The following is a 24,223-nucleotide window of genomic DNA, read 5'->3' on the forward strand; positions in this document are numbered from 1 at the left end:
CCCAATTTTACCTTTTTTGTGGAGGAATCATCATGGTCATTAAGTGAACCACATGGTTCTTAAGTTAATCACATAGTTCCCCATTGATTTTGCTTGCCAGAAGCCAGCTGGAAAGGCCTAAAATGGTAATTATGTGTCATGAGCACTGAGGGCGAGCAGGAGGGGGCCCCTATCCCGGGGGGAAAACGCAGGCGTAGTAGTGGGGAGTTGAGCAGCCATTCAAAGAGACACAGATCAGACCCGCCTTGACTTTTGGGGTTTATCTGTCTGGGTTTTCCCACGCTTCTTCAGTTTGTTAGGATTGTCTGTCTAATGTAGCAGGAATAAAACACTAGAGACCTACTCCTCGTCTCAGCGTGGTTCCTGGCTGTTAGGACATCATGTGACCGCATGATGCTGCAACGGTCATAAACGTGAACTGGTTGCCAAGCGCCCAAATTGTGATCACGTTACTGCAGGGATGCTGTGACCGTCATGTGAGTGTTGGTTGTACGTTGGTTTTATCAGTACCGTCATAAGTCTGAACCATCACTAAACAGATGGTCATTAAGTGAGAACTACCTGTAATATTGGTAGAATATCTTTTTTTCCTCTAAGGCACCTAAACAATAATTAAGAATCTAAATATATTATATAAATATCAATGTATTAAAATAACATATTGTACCAAAATGGAGAAGATGGATCAACAGTCTGTATCTTAAAGGACTGAGCTAGTTCTGTATTAACCTTTATGGATATATTTTTACTTTCTTCAAATGTCTCTCATTTAATCCCTATTATGTATATTCTTGTCTGATTTTATTAGCACTTATATTTATGGTTGCTGTTCATCTGTCCCCAATAATTAAAAAAAAAAGTTAAGGAAAAGAGATTTTTGACCACAGACGACATATCATCCTTTCTGTATCTGAAGATCTGGCCTTGTTTCCTAGCTGGGCAATCAATGCAGTCGTAATACATGGTATCGTTCCCCACAGTGTTTCTCAACCTTGGCAACTTTAAGGCGGGTGGACCTCAACTCCCAGAATTCCCTAGCCAGCATGGGAGTTGAGAAATGCAGCTTCAGGAGAATGGTGTTAAAGTATCTTTGTAATCCTTGCCTGATTAAAAATTAACTGGAAGAGTCTAGTCTTTGATATATGCTTTGTGGCCTTTCATTCTAGTGGTTCCCTGTTCTTTGCAATGTAAGTGAAACTGGCTGTTTTTAATTAATGATAATAAAGGGAAAAATCCTCCCCCACCGAAATGGGCTGTTGTCATGTTCACTGTTCCAATGTGCACTGTACATCGTAACGTTTCACATGCCATGTTGCTGACCTTGTGCCAAGCTCTGTATCTATGTTCATGTTAATGGAACGTGTTTGGGTTATGTGCTCGGCTCAAGGTCTTTTCCACCGCAACGTCAGGAGCCGTTGGGAGCACCTGGGATTGTGAGCCTGGGAAGAGTCTACGGGGGGAGGGATCTCGTTTGTACCGAGGGGTTTTGAGTTTGCATTTGGCGTGCTTTTCCCATTCTCAGCTTTCTTTGTACTTGCATACTATTCTTTAATAAGCCAGATTTTATTCAAGCTCTTGCTTGTGAGTCTGAGAGTATTTTAGGATAGGCAACCATTACATAAAGCTGAGAATACTTTCCAAAGTACACCGCTAGCTCCTACCGAGATCAATTCTTGTGAGGGAAACAGTTAGCGATGGCCGAGTCGAGAAGAGGGTCCGGGGAGCTCGAGGAGTCAGCTAACCCATTACCCGAGTCGACAATTCGGAGTGGAGAGCCGAGCCCCCCCTCCCTGAACTTTCATATTACCCGAAGGAGTCGAGTTCCAGCCCGGAGCTGGGGGGATCTAGCGATGGGGGAGAACCAGCGCAACCGGCACCACGTGGACCACTTGCGGAGCTGATCAGCTGGGAGTCGATGGGAGAGCCCCAGCCGGGGACGTCCCAGGCATCGTGGAAGCACCGGTTCCCGCTGGCTCCAGAGGTGGAATCTACCACGGTAGCAACAGGGACGCAGCCTGCCATGCAGCAGAGGGAGGAATCTCAAACCCCTGAGAGGCTGAGAGTACTTGAGGTGAAGATGGAATCGGTGGAACATCTGCTGAAAAACCTGTGCTTGGCGATGGGTGGCCAGGTGAGGGACGATGGAAGTCCTAGCTTCACACGTCCATCACCCATTCTTCCTCCTGAACCGCCGGCGGAGCGGGGCCGCAGATGAATCCGGGATGGATCTCCGCCCCGAAGAGGAACCACTACCGTGACCTGGGGTCCCACCACTCAACCTGCCGCCAGCTCTGCTCCAGCCAGAGGGGTGGTAAAGGACTTTTCCGTCAAATTTGATGGGGATCCCAACAAGCTATCCTTTTTCCTGACTAATGCGAAGAGCTACATGGAGCAATTCAGGCCATGCTTCCCTTCTGAGAAGACTAAGATAACGGCAGTGGCCACCAAGCTAAAAGGCAGAGCGGCAGACTGGTATGTCCAACTAACGGAGGCTGACGCCCCTGAGCTAGACTCCTTTGAAGACTTCTTGTGGGCACTAAAACCTTATTTTGAGGATCCTCTGGCCAAGACAAGAGCTAAGGAGGCACTAAGGGATCTTGTCCAGGGCTCCAAGTCGGTAGCCGAATGTGCCCTGGAATTTAAAGCCTTGGCAGGCAAGGTCCCCGATTGGTCCCAGTCAACCTTAGTAGAAAGGTTCAAAGATGGGCTCAGCAGTGAAGTCCTAAAATGGGCAGTATGCAGAGACAACCCAGAGTCGTCGTTAGAATGGATCTGTCTGGCCAGGAAGGCAGAGCATGCTCAGTGCACCTACTTGCAGGCCAGAAGGCATGAGAAGCAACCAGCCGCGATGCGGGGACCCCGAACCGGGGCAGCGGCTACCCCATCTGGCCACCGAACGTGGGAGGAGGAGAAACAGCGACTCTACGCGCGAGGCCAGTGTATCCGATGTGGGAAGGTCCGACATAGAGCTGCAGAATGCCCAAAACCCAAGGTTGGAGATCGAGCGACTAAAGCGCCGACCAAACCGCACCCCCCACCACGACGGATGTCAGTGGCCAAGGGGGCTACGGACGTCGAAGAAGAGATTTACTTCTCAGGAGAGGCTGAGGTTGCCTCTCCGGAGCCGGTGGGAAACGCCAGCCACCTGCCCTTAAAAGCGCCTGTGGGCAGGTGGAGAGGATGGGTGCGAAGACGCTATGGTGAGTGCTGACTGCCCCACTCTAGCAGCGAAAGTGAAGTTGGGCTCCCGCACTAGGACTACGGAAGTCTGGGCTCTCGTTGACTCTGGGTGTTCAAGGTGTCTCATCCACCCTGATCTGGTTGCTGCACTGGACTTGCCTAGCTTTCCTCTAAAGCAGCCTTTGATCTTCACCCAGCTAGACGGGTCAATGGCGGGTGGGGGTCCGGCAACGCATTTTACTTGAAATGTAGCAATGCAAATGGGCAGCCACACGGAGGCTTTAAAATTTATTGTTGCGCCAGTTGGCCATCCCATGGTAATTCTGGGAATTCCCTGGTTGACTTGGCACAGCCCATATATAAATTGGGAGCATTGGACTGTCACTTTTAATGACGGGTTTTACCAAGCTCCTACAGAAGAGAGACCCTTATGTGTGTGTGGGGGGGCGGGTAAGAGCGGCGATCGCCACGCTGCACCCCAGCATACCACACTTAGAAGGCTTGCCCGACCTATACCGAGATTTTGCAGACCATGTCTTTGGGGAAGTGGAAGCAGACCAGCTCCCCCCCACCTCCATCGAAAGACTGACTGTGCAATAGAGCTGGTCCCCAACGCCCAATTGCCCAAGCCGAAAATCTATCCAATGACCCAGAAGGAACTAGCAGCATTGCGGGACTTTATTGACAAAAACCTGTCAAGGGGGTTTATTGAACCTGCAAATTCCCCGGTTGGAGCCCCTGTCCTTTTCCGGGAAAAGAAGGATGGCACGCTTAGACTTTGTACAGAGTATCGGGGGTTAAATTCTATCTCGGTCTGCAACAAATATCCCATACCTCTAATGAAAGACATCTTAGCCCATCTATCAACGGGGAAAATTTTCTCCAAGCTAGACCTTTGCGAAGCTTATTTTCTCATTCGCATACAAGCTGGGGATAAGTGGGAAACTGCTTTTAATTGCCCATTAGGGTCAGTCCAGTACAAAGTCCTCCCTTTTGGGTTGGCTGGGGCGCCAGGAGTTTTCATGCAATTGATTAATGAAGTGTTACATGATCATTTGTTTAAAGGGATCCTGGTTTACTTAGACGATGTGCTGATTTACACCGAAACCGAGGAGGAGCACGAACGCCTCCTCAAACAGGTGTTAAGCAAGCTTAGAAATGCCAAGCTCTATGCAAAGCTTTCTAAATGTGAATTTCACAAAGCACGTCTTGACTACCTGGGCTATAGAGTCTCTGACAAGTGCATTGAGATGGACCCTGAGAAAATTCAGACGATTTTAAATTGGGAACGCCCCTGCACCTGGCGGCAACTACAAAGTTTTTTGGGGTTCAGTAACTATTATTGCCAATTTATCCAGGGGTTCGCTGAGAGTGCTCTGCCCCTCACTGATCTACTCTGTACAAAGGGCTTGGGGGAGACACGCAAAGTAAAAAACCCTGGGGTTTTTAATGCCAAACAGCATTTGAGAGGTTAAAAACCCTCTTCACTGCTGAGCCCATTTTACAACACCCGGATCCTGAACGCCCCTTTGTAGTTCAAGTAGATGCTTCTGACTTTTCACTTGGGGCTATATTGTTGCAAAGAGACTCTGACAATCACCTAAAACCCTGCGCGTATCTCTCCAGAAAATTGTCTGAAACTGAGCGCCCGTGGCATGTTTGGGAGAAGGAGGCTTTTGCTGTAAAAGCCGCTTTGGAAGCATGGCGGCACCTCCTGGAAGGCGCTAAATGCCCTCTCGAGGTTTGGACTGATCACAGGAATTTAGAAGCCCTCCGCACCCCACCCCACCCCCCACCCCCCGCATCTCACTCCTAAACAAATTCGCTGGGCTCAATTTTTCAGCCGTTTTGACTTCCAATTGAAATTTATCCCAGGGAAGAAAAACTTTCTGGCAGATGCTTTGTCACGTCTGCCTCAGGACTCTGAACCCGTGTCAGATATAGTGGTAACTGTTCTCACGGAACCACAACTAGGTTTGGTTGTCGTCACCCGGAGCCAGACCCGTGCGCAGGCAACCCCGCCCCCAGCTCCGTCTGGGAAGCGGAAAACGCAGGTTCCTTGTCAGTTACAGAGGACTTTCTCCGGGCGCTGAAATCGGATACTTGGTTGCTAGCTAACAGAGACGCTGTTTCCTTTGAAAACGGTCTGGCGGGGGTGGAGCACCGCCTTTATGTGCCTGAAACATGTACAGGGGATGAGAGAAAAGGTACCCTCAACATAAACAGCGTTCCCGTGATGACAAACCTGCTGGGCGCTTTGGTTTTGTAAAAACTCCTCCTTCCCCGAGCGCGCGCCAAGCCCCGCCGGGCCTCCGCCCAAGCCCCGCGGCGCGGCCGCCGCCCCGCCAGGCGTTTGAATCCCGCGCCGCCCCGAACCCCGCGCGCCCATTGGCCGCCTCCGGCCTCCGCCTCCGCCCTGATTGGGGAGGACGCGGGAGCCCGGGGCGTCACAATGCGCCTCCCGCGGCCGCCCGGCCGCCTCCCTTAGAACTGCAGCTCCCAGAAGGCCGTTGAGGCGGCCCGGGGGCGGAGCTTCCGCTGCGGCGGCGGCGGCGGCGGCGGCCTCGCGGGCGGCCTCTTCTTCGCCGCCCGGCGTGGCTTCGCTTCGCAGGGCATGTGAGGGCTCGTTCCGGCAGCCTACAACCCCCGGCATGCCTCGCGCGGGCTCGGGCAAGCGTTTCCGGTTGGAGCAGCCGGCCGGTCGTAAACATCCAGGTAGGGAGGAGAAGGGGGCGCTGGCGGGGGCGGGATGCGGATGCGGCGGCCCTGGGGGGTCCCCCTTCCCCGCCCTTCCCCCCCGAGGGCGCAGCTGTGCGGGGCCCTCGCTCGCCCGGCCGGGGTCAGCAGGCAGGCAGCAGGGCCCAGTGGGTAGAGCCGAAGAGGCAGCCCTGGGGGCGGGGTGTCGCTCCCCCATCGCTGGTTCAACTCCATTTTCCCGCCTTGTTTCCTCTGGCCCCCTTCCCGGGAGCGTCCGTGGCCGCCCTCCCGCCCGTTAATGCTTAGCCTCATCACAGCCCTGCGAGGTCGGCCAGCCCGCCCCACCCTGCCCTATTTTGCCCTCCTGCGGGTTGGCGGAAGCCGGCCGAGTCTGAGTGCATCGAACCGGAGCCAGTTTCGGGTGGGAAGAGGGGTGACGCGCGCGCCCCCGCGGCCCAGGACAGGTTTGCCGTGTCAGACAGACAGACGGGCCGGGAGGGAGAGACCGCGCGCTCGCTTCCGACGTGCTCCGTTCCCTCCCCAGACTCTGCCTGGAGCCCGGAGTGGGGCCTCGCGGAGCCGAGCGCCCCCGGCGCCATGTCCCTCTCGGAGTGCTACATCGCGGTCAAGCTGGCCGACCAGCCCCTGGCCCCGAAATCCATCCTGCGGCTGCCGGAAAGCGAGCTGGGCAAGTGCCCGCTGGGGGGCTGCAGCATCTCCTACCTGAAACAGCTCATCACGGGGAAGTTGCAGGAGTCGGTCCCGGACCCGGAGTTCATTGGTGCGCTGGCGCCTAGCGCGGCGTAGTGGGGGGGGCGGGCGGGCGGGGGCGCCCCGTTGGCTCTCCAAGGCTGGGTCAAGCCTTGCTGAATTTCACCTATTTTTCCTAGCAATGCTTTTAAAAACACTTTAAAGTTTTATTCAACGACTGTACCATTATTGTTGTTGTTGTTGTTATGCTTCATGTTTGGTGTGCAGCAAGCAACCTACCTGGTGTAAATGCTACTTTTGAGGCGGGAAGCCCGTCAAGGCGGAACGAGTCAAGCGCAGGAGTGACATCTACCATCTGCCTGAGAAGTCAACTTTGAAGAGGATTCTCTTACACTCTATACCAGAGTGTAAGACGGGTCTATTTAAGTGGGGGCTGCTGGCTGACCGGTATCTTGTGGGTGGAATTAGATCTGCCCTTACTTGGATTTGACTGTATTTTATATATTTATTGATTACCGGTATTATTTATTATTTTATTGCATTTTCAATTGTTTTCATTGTGAACTTCCCAGGGTCCCCCCTGCGGGGGAGATGGGCGGTCATAAAAATGTGATAAATAAATATTATGTAAATACGGAGAAAGCCAAGATCCGGCGCATCCGGTGGGGTGCCGATTATTGCCGGAACCTTGTACTGTCAGTTACCTCCAGCGAGCTAATGACAAAGCCGTGGCGGAGGCTGCATTCCGGCAGAGCAAAGTTTGATCTGCACACGCGATAGATAGAACTGATCTTAGGCACCTGGACAGCTGTGCGCATGCGCCATCGCCCTGAATTTGTTTTTTTCCGATGGGGATTGCAACTTTCTTGCGCCAGGAGGCCTGTAGATTGTCCGCGCGCTTCCACTGGTTGTCCTCTTCGGAAGACCCGCCCTTTTCTGCAAAGGAAGAACCCGGCCGTCCCTTCGCCCCACCCCTTTCCTTGGCCCGCCGCTTTGAAGTTGCTATAGCAACCGTTCAAAGCCCGGATCCCCCTCACTGCTCCCGCTGTTGTTTTTCTTCTCCCTCCCCTCGTTTCTTCCTCCTAGCTCTGTCTCATTTTTGTTTCTCCTACTCGGCAACCCCACTCCTTGGCCAAGTGGTAGAGATAAAGCCACAAAAATATAACAAATGTAAGATTAGACTTCCGGCCTGGACAGTTTTCCTCTATGGAGGGAAAGAACAATGTCGCTCTATATTTGACATCTCTATGGAAGTCATTGAGGCGTTAAGGGATAGATGGAGGGCATTGAGGCGTTAAGGGATAGAGCGGCACCACTTTTGCTTGTACAGTGCAGTACTGTAGGCATAGGGTATTGGGAGATACATTGCTTTGAAGATAGAATTTTTTGAAAGTAAAAATGTGCAGGGTGGACTTACTCTGTCCAAAATCTGAAGTTCTGCTTTGCAGTAGGAGCGCTGTAAATCATTTATAAAAATAATAAAGGCAGGATAAAATTTCTAAAAAAGAAAATAAGGCTCATTCTCTACTTTTGAGTAAAGCTGCTAGATAATGTGCATAAATGGGCTTATCCTGAACCTACATGGGCTTATCCTGAAACAGGGCAAATCTAGATAAATTTCAACTGTGAAATCTCAGTGAATTTTCATAGGGCTTACTCTAATAAACATGCAAAGAGAAACAGAATTCTATAGATTTCTGTTTTGAATTTGGTCCCATTGTCTATGAAATGGAAGGGTGTATAGAACTACAGTTCGTAATGATACACTCCTTTGTTTGAGAGTAACCCCCTTTAAACTCAATGAAACATAAAGGAGTAACATGTACAGGAGAATTTGTCATGCTAATTGCATGTGATTCGTATGTAATTAGTGACTAGACTAATGGTGCTAGTGTTTACACTGCAACAAAACATTTAGCTTAAGTCTGGATCCAACTGAATAACTTTCATTTTTGTTTAATAAATACGTAGGTGGAACTGTATAATTATGTGCATACACTGTGTCTAATTCCATAATGGATTATGTGCCATCAGATTGTTGACTCTTGGTGATCACATAGATGGACCTGCTCCTGGATGATCTGTTTCTAACCCGGCCTTTCAAGTCTTCCCACGGTGCACCCATTCCTACTGTAAACCTTGCTGCTGGTTGTCCTTGTCTTTCAGTTTTCCCAGCATTATAGACTTTTAAATTGCCTAAACTGTAATTGCCAACACAGTATGCCAGCAAGCCACATTTTTGCTTAATGCAATGGATGAACTGAAGTTACACATAGTATAATGTGGTTCAACCATCAGACTATGATGTACGATTCATTTTTGTTTTGGCTAAGTATTTTATTGCACAGTTCCAGCCAGAGTCTTTTGGCGTGGGCAACCACAATAAATTTAATAATAATATAATGGATTTCTTCCATAAACCAGGATTAATCTCGCCCCAGATTAGCCTGCTGTATGAAGAACATCCATACATCACTTGCATATATTTTAAGTAATTGTTGTGAGCTGCCCAGTTATTGAGAGTCGGGACATCTAAATGTTATTATTATATTATTCCATACAACATTTAAAGCTGACTCCTTTGACAATTCAACAATGCACAAGCAGCTAAAATACTTCTTATTCAGCCGTGGAAAGACAAACATAGGACTCCAACTATTAAGTGCTCTGCAAAATTGATCAATATAGAACAGTGTTTCTCAACCTTGGGTACTTTAAGAAGTGTGGACTTCAACTCCCAGAATTCTCCAGCCAGCATGGCTGGCCGGAGAATTCTGGGAGTTGAAGTCCACACTTCTTAAAGCGCCCAAGGTTGAGAAACTCTGATACAAATGAACTGTGGATGAGGGTAACGAATTATGGCTTCCATCCCTTGAAAGTTCACTGTACAAATTTTAATTTATTTAATTATTCATTCCTCACGTTTCTTCACCGCCCATCTCGCCAAGCGACTCTAAGATATGTCTGTGAATATATGCCCCGTATGTTTTTCTTTCTTTCATTATCGGGGGGGATAATTTTCAATTTTGTGCATTCTTTTCCAATTTTGTGCATTCTTCCGTCTCTTTTTTTGTCTCGAGTTAAAACCTGGAAAAAAAAACCGCACGACTAAAGCCGCGTTTGCAAATCCGACCAATCCCGTACTCCCCTCCCACCGGACGCGGTGCACTGGCCCCACCTCCTCTCCCCCCCTCTGGTCCGGCCCGCCCGGTGACGCCACTTCCGGCGCGTGGCCCATAGAGTCCCCTTCGCCGGCCCCTCTTTCCGGCCCGGGTGGGGGAGGGGGCTGGGGGCGCGGCCGAGGCGGCTGTTGCTGGTGCTGCTCCGCCTGCCGCGCAGGAGACCCCGCCGGTGGCGCGGAGGAGGCGGCGGCGGCCGAGGTAAGGGGCTGCGGAGGGGGCGGAGCCGGCGCCCCTCGAACGGCGGGGAAGTTTCGGGCTGGAGCTCGCCCCCCGGACCCGCTCCCGGCGGGCTCCTGGCGAGGGCTTCCTCTCGAGCGGGGCGCGGAGCTGCCGGCCCTCGCCTGAGCGGGTCGGCTCGGGAGGAAGCCCCGGGGCGCTGAGCGGAGCCGGGTCCCTCTCCTGCCGCTTTCCCCAACCTGGCGCCCGCCAGAGGTATTGCGGGGGGTTCCCGTGCCTCCCTCCCAGCACGCCCCCTCCTTGGCATGCTGGTGGGGGAGGTGATGGGAGTTGCAGTCCGGAGCCCTCGACAGCCTTAGGCTTGTGGGAGGCTTCCGCTGCTGTCCCCAACCTGGCGCCCGCCAGAGGTGTTGCAATGGGTTCCCGTGCTCCCCACCAGCCCCCCTCCTTGCTGTTTTGCAACTATGGAAGTTGTAGTCCAGAGCCTTAGACAGCCCCAGGCTTGTGGGGGGGGGGTGTTCTGCTGCTGCTGTCTCCAGCCTGGCGCCTGCCGGAGGTATTGCAATGGGTTCCTGTGCTCCCCACCAGCCCCCCTCCTTACTATGATGTGAAGATGATGGGAGTTGTAGTCCAGAGCCAAGACGGCCCCAGGCTTGTGGGGGGGGTGTTCTGCTGCTGCTGTCCCCACTGGTGCTGGTACCTGGTGCTCACTAGAGGTATCGCAATGGACTCCTGTGTTCTCCTCCCAGCATGTCCCCTCTTTGCTATGATGGGAGTTGTAATCCAATGCACCAGATAGGCCAAGTTTGGTGGGGGCAGCAGGCATTAGCAAGCACCACTTGGCTTGGAGAGAGCATGGCTAGCCATGTATTTATTTTTTCCACTAGCCCCCCCTCCCTTCCTGGGCACATCCGTTCCTAAAGCAAATAAGTGCGGGTTCAGCCCTTCTGGATTGACTCCAGCTCTCGCCTCATCGTCCTCAGGCAGCACTGCCTTTGGGGCTCTCAAAACTTGTTTTGGGGTGATGTCAAAAATTAGCGTTTATTTCAAGAGGCAGAAAAGTGGATTTAGACTGCAGTAAGAGGACCCATCGCAAAAGACCCAGGCAGACTTTTTTCTTGTGGAGGTATATTAGGCAGTCCCTTGCTTTTTCTGCTTCTGTTGCTTAAAAGTGCATCAGGGCAGTGCTTCAAAGCACGTGGCTGTTTTTAGAAGGGCATCCCATTGAGTTACTCAAGATTGGGGAAGTGGTTACTGTGTGGTGGAAAGAAGGGGAGGAGTCCAGTAGCCAATTTGAGGGAAAATAGGAAAAGTGTTGGAAAGACCAGGAGATGCATATGCTTCTTTTGTATTTTTGATCATGGTTGACACAGTGAAAAACTTAAGTCTCTGATCCCTGTCCTGCTGATTACAGATGCACCGAGTTTAATTGTCTCTTCAGCCTGCTGCTAACTACGTCCCTTCAGTTGCCAACTATATAAAAAGAGAGGAAACATTCTTTTTCTTCATAGCCATCATAACTTTATCAATCTATTATAATGAGAGAATTGACAACTATAATCAGACATATTGAGAAGCTGTGGATCGTTGATGCCAGGCTGAGCCAAGCCAGGCCTCCGATTTCCGTGTTCCCCTGCTTGTCAAGCATGGCTATGAGGAGTTGAAAGTATTTATTTCCTTTTTTTTTTTTTTAATTAACTGCTGGTTTGAGTTATGTCCATACTTAGAATTGTGGCTAATCTGTGCCTTTGGGATTTTTCGTAGCAAGCCCGCATCATATCTCTCAGCTGTAGGTTATATCATTATGCGCAGAGAAAGTATTAGCTCTGGGAGGGAACAGGTTATCATAATCCCATTAAAATGCAAATGTATTTGCAGCTTCTTGCACAACTGGGGTTTCCAGGAAGCTCACTTTAGGTTGCCTGCAGTGGAATGAGAGGTTGTTTAAAAGTGTTCATAGACTTTATTTTATCTGCTGCTGTGTTTTTTAAACATGCTTTTCTGGAGTGCAGGAATTTAGTTATTTTGTAGACGGTTTTTTGTAGTAAAATTTGGCTGGTCATGGGTTGTGGGGAGAACTGGGGTAATTATTTGAAGAATTTTGACAGGTAAGGGGATGTTGTGGGAGACAATGAGGACAATGAGTATTTTGAGGGATCTAGTTGTGGAAGAATGTTTATAAGCAGTGGCAAAACAGATCATGGGCAAAAAGTTGGAAAAGTGAAAGAACAAACGGGTCCTCCTCTATCGGAGCATCTTCGATTAAAGCATCTTCTTGAGGGGGGGTATACTTAGCTCTGTTGTTCGTATCTTGCAGGAAGCAATTGCTGCTTTTTCAGGTAACACTGTAAATGGAGATTTTAAGTGCAGTTTGGGCTATTTGCAGCTGCTTTCAAAATTATTCCTGTTAGAGAATGCTGGATCATTTTATTGTGGTATACAGTATATATTCATTAGCCTCAGTCATCTTGATTATGTGCTGGAAGTATAGGGGATGAGGGCAGCAAACCAGTAATTAATATGTAATGAAATATTTATTGGATAGATGGAAGTTTGGTGTGGTTTTTTCCCCCCTTAAGATGTTTCAAAGGCTGATTGTATAAAAGAAATTATGAGAATCTTAGAGGCATACAGTCCAGTGATTGGCTAATTGGCTTTTGAGCATCTAATACTGTTTGTATTAGGACTGCGCATTGTTCGGCTTCAGTTTCCAAAAGCTGTTTTGGAACGAGCAGAAGCATGAGTGCAGCATCTATTAGCAACTTATTAAAGCAGCTGTGTCATATTCAAGAATTGTATGATTCTGGAAATACAGGACACAGCTGCTTTAATGAGACACCATATTCCAGAGCAAAAACTGAATGTGGAACTTTGCACGAGTTAACTTTTTATAGTGGTGTGCTGTGAAGACATTACGGGTACAGTGCTGGTGAGATTCTTATTTCCATTTCAAGCCTGCAGTCCCTCATATCTTGTACCCCAGATCAAGCCCATCTTAAGTCAGGAACTTAGTGCTGTTCAAAGATTGCAACTCTGGTGAAGCTGGACACCCACAAATATAGAGCAATCTGAGGTAGCCCTATATTTGAAGCATTTGGTCAATGAAGCAAGAAGTATGGTGAGCAAATATGATTTGAGAAATGCACACTCAAGGCTAAATATTAAATTGAGGTGCTCTCAGGGCACGTTCCTTAATATTTAAGATGTGGCAATCCTTGCTGAGGTCCCTTCTTTAATGCTGGAGGCTAGTAGGCTTTTGCATTCTGGTCTAATTACAGCATTTGGTAACAACATATCAGTCTTGCTAGAACCTGCCAAGTAAGGTTGTTTCTGACCTGGGTGAGACCTGCAGGAACTGGCAAGAAGACAGTACAGCTTTCCTGTGCCTGAGGTGTTTACCTGACATATCAAGAACACACCAAAGCATGTTTTGGAGTATCACAGTGTGCTTTCACTTTTCCCAGATCTCTGCCCTTGAATCATACTGGACAGAATGGACTAATGGACTTTAAGCATGTTTCAGACAGGGTTGGAGACCTAAAGAGTTTTAGCTATTCCCATTGCGGCTATTAGAACTAATGCCAGGAGTGATCCCTCGGTTCCCACACGCATTGAGCTATGCTGGTAGTTTAAAAACAGTAAATCAGGAACAAGTCTCAGCATTACAGGATTGCTTCTGACCTTCTGATCCAGCTTAAGAGAACGTTCAAGACAGTCACGGGAAATTCTTGATGATTCGGTCTTTCTTAAAATAGCCGAGGAGTTCTTTTATTGCCTGTGGAGATGGCATACTTAATTTTAGCAAAACGTCCTGTTGCTCTTTTAGAGAGCCCGTTTTGCTGAAGTTAACAAGTCATACATCTGGTCTCAGTGAAGCTAAGTATTTCTTTGCTGGTAGCGGGGTAGCTAAGACAAAAAGACAGGGACTTATCTTCCATTCTCATTGGCAATTTGGTTTCTCACCACATAAAGCCGTGCTGCTTTAGCGATGTGTTTCTGCCCTTAACGAACATGTGGCTCCCTTTCATCCTTCGACCGTCGGCTTATTCATTATTTATATAAGGCCCGCCCTGTAGATGCCACTTCACCAGATCCAGGCCCTGCTGTGTTTACAAATTAAAATTTGACATTAGGGAAGAAAAGTAAACTTATCTCGAAGGCCGGAGTGACAAACAAAGGAAAATGTGTGCGCTAAAGCAGGGCGATGGCAGAGGGTGGGGATTTTACAGCTTATATTTACCTTTAAAGACAGACATCAATTTCATCAACTCTTGTTATTACGCTCGAAACCCACAATTGCTTTCTCGATGGGGGCAGGGGGGGCGATGATGGACAGACACTTGAACTCATAATTGTCAGCTGCAGGTTTTCTTGTTACTTCTTGCCAGCCACCCAAGTTCTGCAAACTCACTATTTTTTTTTCCCCGTAGGGTTGGTCTCCACATCCAAATGAACGAATGAAACAGCTTTTTTTGCCAGTATTAGAACCAGTTGCCATGGGAGATGGAACTCCCCTTCTTGGATCCCTGTGGCTGCCACAGGGTTGACTAAATGCCAGTGCGACCCTCTCTGCCTCCTTCATTTTGTGCGTGCGCACACACACGCACACACCTGTTTTTCAGAGGCATTTTGCCTCTCATTGTAGCTACAAGAAGCCTGTTGCTGTGGCAGCGAAGGAAAGGGGATCTTGATGAAAGACGGAGACATGCCAAAGATGGATGTGTCTCTATGGAGTGGGGTGGAAGATTCTCATATCCTTAGTTTCACAAACGACCAAGCATGTGAAGCTGCCTCATAGTATTTATGGTGGAAGCGTGCAGGTTCATCATTTCTGGCTGATGCCTTCTTGCCATAAAAATGCTTGTTTTCCATCTCTAAAACATGAGAAATGTATTCTTTTGTTTTTATCGTTCTTCTAAGGAATTCAGAGTGGTATTCCTTATCCCTCCCCACCCTGTGTTTTGCTCCCGTAAAATTTCATGGTGGAAGGTCCAGCGGAAGTTTAGCGGTTGGGTCAGGATTGGTGACTGAACGCACGTGAGGCAGAAACAATGGAAGAGAGGGGGCTGAAGTAGTCATTCGTGCAGTGACTTCTTGAATTTGGACTGCCAGTACTGTACGTACATTCAGCCACCCCCGCCTCCCTTTTTTATTCTGATCCTGGAATCGGATCAGGATTAGGCAGTGAAGGAAGAAAGTTTGCTGGGCACATTTCCAAATAAAGCTCCTCTGGCCTATCTCTCTTAGAGTATAATGCCAGAACAGCAATTGGTGGACTGACTTGTTTTGTTTTGTTTTGTTCTGTTCTGTTCCCCCTCTCCCCCAGCTTGTAATCCTATTTTGCTTTCATTATGCAGGAACAGACTATAAGATAAAGAGAGCAAAGATGTTCAGAGTAGAAGAAAATATGGCAGGGTGTGAGGCAGAAGTGCGTCATGTCCACATACGATAGAGCCATTTCTGGGGCTGTTTTGGGTGGGCCGTTGTGTTGCACACAAGGAAGTCATTCCTCTGCAAAGAAACCTGGAATCCGATAAAAGTGGGAACGTGGGCTTTCCCTGGTCTGGGGAGAGTGGGTGCTTTCATTTTGCCGCTCCTTGGATGTGGGGGTGGGGGAGGAAGCTAAAAGTAATTTATACAGGCCAATATTTGTGTTTCAGGTCCTGCAACCCTCTGAGGGCTTTGTCTGGAGCCGTGTCCAGCAGAATTCCTTTCTCCTCACAGCCATGTTAACAACAGGATGAAGCTGGAGGCAGTTGTGGAACAGCTGCAGAAGCAGCAGCAGCAGCAGGTGGCTCCTCTGCAGATGGAGTCCAGAGAGAGGCCCCAGCGGCAGATGAGAGAGACCCAGCTGCAGTTTCCCCAACAGATGACAGTCCAGCAAGCTGCCCTTGCTGCCACATCTGGCAAGGTTTCAGGTGGGCCAATCCTCGGACCTTCAGCTAGAGTCCCCCCTGTGCTGGGGGCTTCCCGGACATTTGATCAGAGTGCTCTGAACTCCGAGGAAGAGGAGGAGGAAGAGGAGGAGGAGGAAGAAGAAGAAGGTGAGGAAGATTCAGAAGATGGTGATCTCGAGGGCAACCCTCCCAGAACTGGCCAGGATGCATGTTCAGCTCTGAAATACTTTCATGCTTCCAAAGTTGTTTCTCACAACCAAAGAGTGACTCCTTCCGCTAAACCTCTCCCAGTTCTGGGGATCCAGCGGAGTCAGCAGGGAAAGGAGGAGCTGGGGAAAGACGCCACCAACTTGCTCTATTCTGGGTCCTCCTCTGGGAGGCCAACGTGGAGGTTGGATGAGCAGCTCAAGCAGGTGAGTGAAAAGGCTGGCCTCCCCAGAACCCAGTTGAAGTGTGCATGTGTGGGTTTTGCGGCATTGTGTTAAATTTGGCTCTTCCTCGGTTATGTTGGCTAGTAGGGAAAGCCATGCACAATATTTGGGCATTCGTTGCATTTTTATACTGCTTTTCATCAGGAAGATCAAGTTGACCCCCTCGTTTTGTTCCCTTAGCCATGCCCCTGTGAGGTGGTTGGGCCAAAAGATATCCAGGGAAGTCCTTTGGTTAAGCAAGAGCAGGGATCTGGGCCAGGCGCCTTAATAAGCCTTTGATTGCAGCCAGGCCTTTGATAATTGGTAGCTCTGGAAAGTGAGCAACCTCATTTCTAAGCCACCTTTCCCCCACCCACCCCCGTTCCCCACCCTTAACGGCAGCTCCTTTGCAGAGTTTTTTTATGAGCAGAAGCAAAGGTGAGAAGCCTTTGGGGGCTCCTGACTGCCACAGCGAATTAGGCAAGGGGAAATGCGCATAGGGGAAAAAAAAAGATGGTAGGCTTTCTATTTATGAAGACCCTGGGAAGCCTCCCCTGTTTCCGTCACAAGTTCTGTTTGCAGTTCACACCAGCAGCTTTAGTATGGCTGGCTGGAGAATAACGGGCCCTTGTGCTTTCAGCAGTCAAAGAGCCTTTGAAGTGTTGCAATTAAAAAGCAGGCCGGGTGATGCAACTGGCAAGAGTATATCCCTCCTCCTTGGTGTAAATAGGCCCTTCGGTGCAGTGAATTCTGGAATCTGTGTGTGCCTGAGTGAGCGCACCAATCGCATTTACTGCCGTTTCTGGGCTGTGTACTGCGTGCACATTGTGCAAAAGTTGATTGTACAGTGGCCGAGGGGTAACTGTGTTGGTCTCTTACAGCAAATTTTAAAAAAACACACCACCTTTTCTGGTATTTAAATGTGTAATAGCATCCGCTATTGTGGGCCAGTGGCTATTTCATGCTTCTTGTGGTGTCTAGTGCTGCGTGTGAGTTTTTGGTGGTTTGTGATCAAGGAAAGGGAGGCTTCCCTTAAGAACCTAAGTAAGCATCTACTGGGCTATTGTTAAAAGGCTCCACTGTGGGTTGGCTTGATTAATTGATGGCAGACTCTTTCACAGCATATTTGCCAGACCTGCACATCTCAGAATACTTCTAACTTAGCTGTTTCTCCTTCTAGCGGTTTCCCACCGTGTTTTAGTGTGCTGTTTTATTGCATAACCTCTCAGATGTCGAGCATAAAGAGGGACTAATCGTTTTGAGAGCTTGGGCTTCAAACATAATTCTATTTTTCCAGAATATTTTGTCCTCACTTTGGGGTAAATATCTCCTGCCTCACTCTCAGACTCTGGAATGCAGCCCCTGAGCAGCTGGACTAAGTCTCTGCTCTTTCTTCCTTTAAGAAATCTGTAAAGACCCATTTTCCAGCTAGGCCTTCAAAAGTTAATGTTTTTATTTGCAGGTTTTTTTTAAAATTCTGTACCTATAAAAACCATAACTCGCCTTAGGTGTTCATTTCAAACAAAACGGTGGCCCGCAACTCAAATAAAAGTGAAATCGACGGTTTATTTTAAAACATTTGAGGAGGGCATTCGGATCCAGCGTGAGCACCCTCTTTCTAAATTACCTGTCACCTACTTCAGGAAGCCTCACCTTTTCCTGGGCTCGCATGGCAGCCAAAGCAGGCCAGGGTGCTTCAGACCCAAATACCACACGCCTCTAGCATGCAGTACTTCCATAAGCAAAAGAGAATGCCGCTGAATTGCAAAATATCCTTCTCGTTTTGCATGATTGCTATAAGCTTTGAGGGTTGAAACCTTATTCGTGTTACTGTAATTGCTGTTCGCGCAAGGGATATTTATATACTGGCGGTGTGGTGCAGACTGTGCAGGAGGAGGGCTCTGCTGAGGATCAACGGCCTTAGTAACAACTGCTTGCGTTCTAAACTTTTTACTTAAGCACAAAGCGGGAACGTCTTCTGCAGAATAGCTGGGGAAACCTACCTGTCAGAGCCATCATATGAAACAATCCTTTTGTGTGCTGTGAGAGCTGGAAAATTTTGAATGAATAGCCCTCAGCTGTTCCTGAACCCTCAACCCCCGGTCCTCACGACTAGGGAATAAGGATGATGGAAATGGCTTGTTCCCCCTCACCAGATTCCAGTCCCTTGGAAAAGATTTGCAGTTGTGATTGCTTGCATCAGTCTCCATCTCACTTCTTCTGTCCAGTACACAAACCCCCTTCTTCACTGTTTCCAAGCATGTTTCCAGTTGAGCATTTAATGAGGAGCCTTTTCCTCTGCAGGTCCCCATCGCCTCTAAAAACAAAATCCATGTTGTGCCATGGTGTCAAATTCCACACCTATCACACTGAAATGATCTTGCTGGAATCCAGATTTCTTGGCGACTTTAAGATGCCGGTGGAAGTTAGGTTCTGTATTGATTAGACTACCATTTACGGCCGTGTTCAAAAAGTCACGGGGTGATTGACTGCACCTCTGAGACCCTTTTTCTTTAAAAATCAAAAGGGTAACAGGAAAGTGAAGAAAATAAGTAGCAAGCTACTCTGACTGTCTCCTCTTTAGTTGGTTAGGTAATTATGAATCTTGTTCCATGCTGTCAGCAAAACTATCTTGCACTTCAGAAGAAAAAACACACACTTTCTTTACACGTCTGTAGTACTGTTATAAACAAGAGAGCTCAAATCAGTTTTTATTACTGGAATAAACCTAAAGGAGAAATCTCAGGGCTGTAATACCTCAGTGCCATTCTGAAATTCTTAATGGTCGCTGTAGTATGAAGCTGTTTTACATCTTTTTATATCTGCATCTGGTTTTTGATAACTTGGGCTGTATTGCAGTTTTGAATAAATCTGACTCCCACATCCTGGCTCAGGACTGTGCAGCTGGTGTTCACACCCAACAGCATAAAATAAAATTGTAACGAGCAGTTCAGGCCAAAGAGTCCTTATTTAGTGCAGGAATCGAAATCGGAATTTCTCCAGAAATTTTGGACACTTGGACACTACCAGAAAATAGGAGATCTTCACCTCCTGAGGTTCTACTGCCAAACTGTTCCCACTAGCACACCATCAAATCCCTTAAATCCATTATTGTGTGCCCTGCCCTTTGGAACAATATATTGTGTTCTTGAATGATAGCACAGACCGTCACACTTTTGAATCCCGCTGAGCTGTAAAAGAAATACACTTCTTTGCCTGTAGGGAACTAGAAGGCCAAGGGACGGTGTTCAGCTAGAACTTTCCTCTTTAGTGCGCTAGTTCATTTGTTGCTTCTCTGGAGGGACGTTCAGAAAAGGCATTCTCCATCCACAGTCTGGAGTGATACAGTCCATTTAACCACCACAGGATTGTGGTGTCTCTATTAATAGGCCAGGTCTACCCTGGGGTGGATGTCACTCATCCACTTGGTAAGGCGAGAGAAGCAACCTACCTATTTTTGTTTCGTGCAACACTCTAGCCCCTCAATGTGTGGGAAGAATTAATCTTTTGACTGTCCTTTGTAAAGTTCTCCTGTCAAAGAACCTCTTGGCAAGTGCTACTTACGTTTGTGTTTTGCGCTGACCCAGAGTGGTCGTTTGATCTAAAAATGGCTTTCTGTACAACATTAACTTTATTTGGAATTGATGCATTCAGAGCTAAGAGGCATCCTTGGCATTTCGTCGTGATTTTTCCTCTTCGCCTCCCTGTTTTGTTTCTTCCTTTCTTTAAAAAAAAACACTTCCCTCTGGTTGGAGAAAAGTCAACTTAAAGCCCCCTTGAACATTTTTTGTTAGCAAAGAGTACTATCAAAAGGAAGAAGGGTGTTGATGCTTGTCTGCTCTGAGTTCCATTCAGCCTCCCACCACAAAGTAATTAATTGTCCAACATCCTTGCAGACAAAAGAGCCAGCTCAGCATATGACAGAGGGGTGGTGAGAATATTGTCAAGGCAGAACAAGGAGGAAGGTTTGACTGTCTTTCAAGGGGCTGGCAAACCCCTGAAGAAAAGTGAAGGGAGCCGGTTTAGTTTCTTTTTTGCCTCTCTCTCAACACTTCCCCAAACCATGTGGATTTAAGCAGCAAAGGCTGTAAGAGCTACAGAAATAAAAAGGTATCCCGAGGGCTGTCCCTGAGCAAAGGAGAAATAAAAACATAATTCATTGCGGGGGGGAGTTTTGTTTTTTTAAAATGTTGTTCCCTGCCCGTAGAGTGTTTTTTCCATTTGAAAAGTGTGTGAGAAAAAATATTTTTGGGGGGTCTGCATTTGTAGGTGCTTGCCCCTCTGCTTAATATAAATGGGGCCCCTTCAGAGTTGTCAGATTGCGGTTAAAAGTGAAGTCCGTCCCACCATAATGATCGGAGTCGTGATGGTCTGTGTGGTATGGCATGTTGCCTTACCAGACACATTGAGAAGCTGGGGAAGAATTTGGAATCAAAAACATCTATGCCTTGAATGGAACAGCTTTGAACTCACCGGCTTTTATTATCGGTAGAGAAAAAGGAAATTATTGCATTTCCCAAATGGGGTGGACAATCCTGGATCCTGCTTCTGAGGAACAAACTGTTCTAGTGCAGGCCAGGCTCAGTTTGGGCATCCAGACCATGGCTTAGCATGATTTCTAAAAGTCCAGCATTAGTTTCTATTTTCTCAGCATTCCAGTTTTATAATGCCTGGGCTTTGGGGTGGAGCAGACATTATAGCCAAATTTTGTAAAGTCAGATATGTATTCAAACCTTGGTTGTTATAGTTAAGTCTCCCTAATGATAATTCGGCATGATGGCTGAATTGGCCTGACTGAATTGGCACTATGTCTATGTGCTGACAGACACATTTTGCACAGTGTGTGCATCAGCGCATAGACACAGTCACCTTGCCCTTCTTCCATCGGATCGCATTGCACAATATTCACACATTCTCCTATCTAAGTGATTAATATTTTACTTGTTCAAATTCACTATTACATTCTAAGTTGCATAATAGGTTTCCCAGGATGATCTAGCTTATTTTTAAATCTTAGTTAATTCCTTATGATGAAGGGAATAAAATGTATTCAGTTTTGTGCCTAACTCTGGTCACAGGCTATAATTTTGTTCCTTGCTACTAAATTTGGTATTTCTGAATAGGTAGTTCAGTTTGCAAGCCTGTGAGATGGAAGTAGAACAATATCATCCTAAAACCAAATGATCTACAAATAAAAGAGAAATACTCCAATACAGCGACCATGTGACACTCAGCGGAGTAGAAGACAATGAATAGCGTTACTTTTTCTACATTTAACAGCCCAGGCCAAAAAAACCCACCAGGCTTTATCTGGCAGCTTTATCAGGCGTCTTCAACATGAGGAATTGATATTTGTGGGGAAAGAATTGCAGAAACGAGAAGTTACCACCAAGAAGGACTTGGAGCGCTCTAAATGGAAGGCCTTTGTGAAAACCTTAACATGAAGGTTCTTGCGTAAAGCCAAGTTATGACATGGAAGTGAAAAGAAACGGATGAAAGTGAAGCATACCTACTGTTTAGACAACTTAGAGCAAGCTAGATTTGATCTGGAGGGGAGGGCTACAACTTTCTGTATCCTTGATTGAATCGTTGATCAAAACATTTTGTAAGCCAGCTTATCCAACCTTGCTGGAGGGGAAAGCATCATAGAAAGGCGAAGGAATGAAATTAACAAGCATTATTTCTGTTCCATTGTTTAGATGAACTCTTTCTTTAATTGGGAGGACTTGGAGAGCAGCAAAACTGACCAGGGTTGCAAAGTAATCTTGGGTTAAATATGCACCCTGAAAGTACCCTCTTTTTTCACCCTTAAAAAGTAAAGAGCAGTCATCCATTTCTCAAGGATTTAGAAAGCTGTTGATGTCAGGAGGAATCTGAACTGATAAGGTTAGTGGTGTTTTCCTCCTTTCACAAAGTGTAAGGGCAGCAGAAGGGATGTGTTTGTTTGAGCGAACTACTCATTATTTACTGGCATCTCAATCTGAGCAGAGATTTATACTACCAGAGCCTTTTCAGGGCTTCTGGTTCGCTTCCGAAGGCTCCCACCCACCCACAAGAGGAATTTTGGTTGTTTCTCTAATAATCCTCAAATTGCATCTCCCCACCCACTTAATTCTGTGTGTGGCAAACTCAGGTGGCGTGAATTCCGATGGCTCCTCAAAATAGCTGCCCTACTTAAAAAATAGCCAGCCTTGGGAAAATCTGCGGTGTCGAACCGCAGCAGGAAGGTCTAGAAATTGAGTAAGGAAATAAGTGCTAAGATCTCCAAGACTGTTGAGGGAAACATCAGACAGGCGTGTTTCTTTCACATCGCAGTTTCAGAGTGATCCTGTGGGTGGAATTAAGTCGCATGAAAATGTCTTGGCCGTATCTTCTTAGGCCTCATGATTTATACCCCATTTTCGTCAAGGCTTGGCTACAGTCACAGCCAGATGGCACTTTAAGCTGCATCTTATGGGGTTCTTCAGAATGGCAGAGCCCATCTCTTAACAGGTTTGGACTAGTCCAGTGTTTCTCAACCTTGGCCACTTGAAGATGTGTAGACTTCAACTCCCAGAATTCCCCAGCCAGCCTTGGAGAAACACTGGACTAGAGGGATGCCAAATGCTTTGAAGTCAAAATGCCACAACCTCAGGATAGCTGTTTTGAGTTTCAAAGTGTACTTGTGAGGTTGAAACAGAAGGTTAGGGCTTGGGATATTTCAACCTCAAACTATTTTGGGTGCATTTTGCATCTACTTAGAAGGCAGTCTACATTCTGCAGCTGTACTGATTTCTCTAATTTTGCCCTTATATCCCTAAATAGCTTCACTACTGTATGTTAATACTGGATAGTTATATATGCATCACTGAGTATCTGCAGTTACCCTAAAAAACACCATTTAGAAAAAAAAAACCAGATACCACCTGACATAAGTTCAGGAACTTTCTGATACTTAACTGAGATATTTTTCCATTGTACATTGTTACAAAGGACAAAATCCTAGGGTAGTTTCTAGTTACCGAGCTGATAAACTGACAGGAAATAATTCCAGCCTCTTGGTGATTTTGGCTGACGACTCTACCTGGAGGAAAGGGCTTGGATCAGGTAAATGGAATTATAACTGTGATCAGGCAGTGTTTGTGTGTAAACAACCATGCCAACATTGACGACAACCAGGACTGGAAAATCCCCCAGCAGAGACCTTGTAACCTGAGGGGCTGCGTTTTTGTAAGAACCTGTGCGTTGGGAAGACCATCTATTCCACACATCCACTTTCTTTTGCTTCACTGTTTGTCCCCCACCACAAATATTGCAATTGTAAGAAAGGCCTTTGGATGGCTTCCTCCTGCGGAAAACCCTGAGAGGTGTTGGATGAGAGTCACCGATGCCCCCAGGATGAGATTCATCAGTATTAAATGATTGGCAGGGTTTCTTTTGGAGAATTCCAAAATTGGAGGTTATGATAATGTTAGGAATTTCTGGTTTTTGCCCTCAAGGAAAGGTTTAACAGGCTTTTGCAAGCGGGGGGGGGGGGGGGGAGCCTGCAATTGTTTTGGACATCTGAATTCCACTCTAATAAGATACTCCAGGTGGCTTGGGAGTAATCCTAAAATAGCTGCTGTTCTTAATTGCTTCTGTAAAGTCAGTCTTGCAGACTCTGGGGAGGGGCTGCTGCCTGTCATGCCGTGGTAGCTAACTAGACTGAGAAGGTGTGTTGGCTGGGTGGAGATGAAGGGGAATGTTGCCAGCAGCTTTTGAGATGCCTTGAGGACTTAAACCAGCTCCCCTCCCCTTTAGAACAACACATTTCAAAACCCCTTATTTGGAGCCATCAGTCCTTTATGGCTGATTGCAAAGGATCTACATGCCCTCACACGCCGTTTTATGAAAACCACGGTGATTTTCTACCCAGTCCTGATCCGAGACACAATAGAATAAACCACATTCTATGTCCGAATGTCCATTCAGGTAAAAAAACCCCAAGAGG

At 47.4% G+C, this 24,223-nt stretch overlaps 1 protein-coding gene across 1 annotated transcript in view; it reads left to right on the plus strand.

The window, feature by feature from the left end:
• Window positions 1-15,484: 15,484 nt before the first annotated feature.
• ARID3B (AT-rich interaction domain 3B) overlaps window positions 15,485-24,223 on the plus strand; it is a 29,893-nt gene continuing 21,154 nt past the window's right edge. The window contains exon 1 of the mRNA XM_063313872.1: window positions 15,485-16,257. Within this exon, the coding sequence (XP_063169942.1) occupies window positions 15,688-16,257 (570 nt within the window). The 5' untranslated portion in view covers window positions 15,485-15,687. The remainder of the gene's footprint in view (window positions 16,258-24,223) is intronic.

The sequence above is a fragment of the Candoia aspera genome, chromosome 13 (genome assembly GCF_035149785.1).
Source record: "Candoia aspera isolate rCanAsp1 chromosome 13, rCanAsp1.hap2, whole genome shotgun sequence".
NCBI classification, from domain to species: domain Eukaryota; kingdom Metazoa; phylum Chordata; class Lepidosauria; order Squamata; family Boidae; genus Candoia; species Candoia aspera.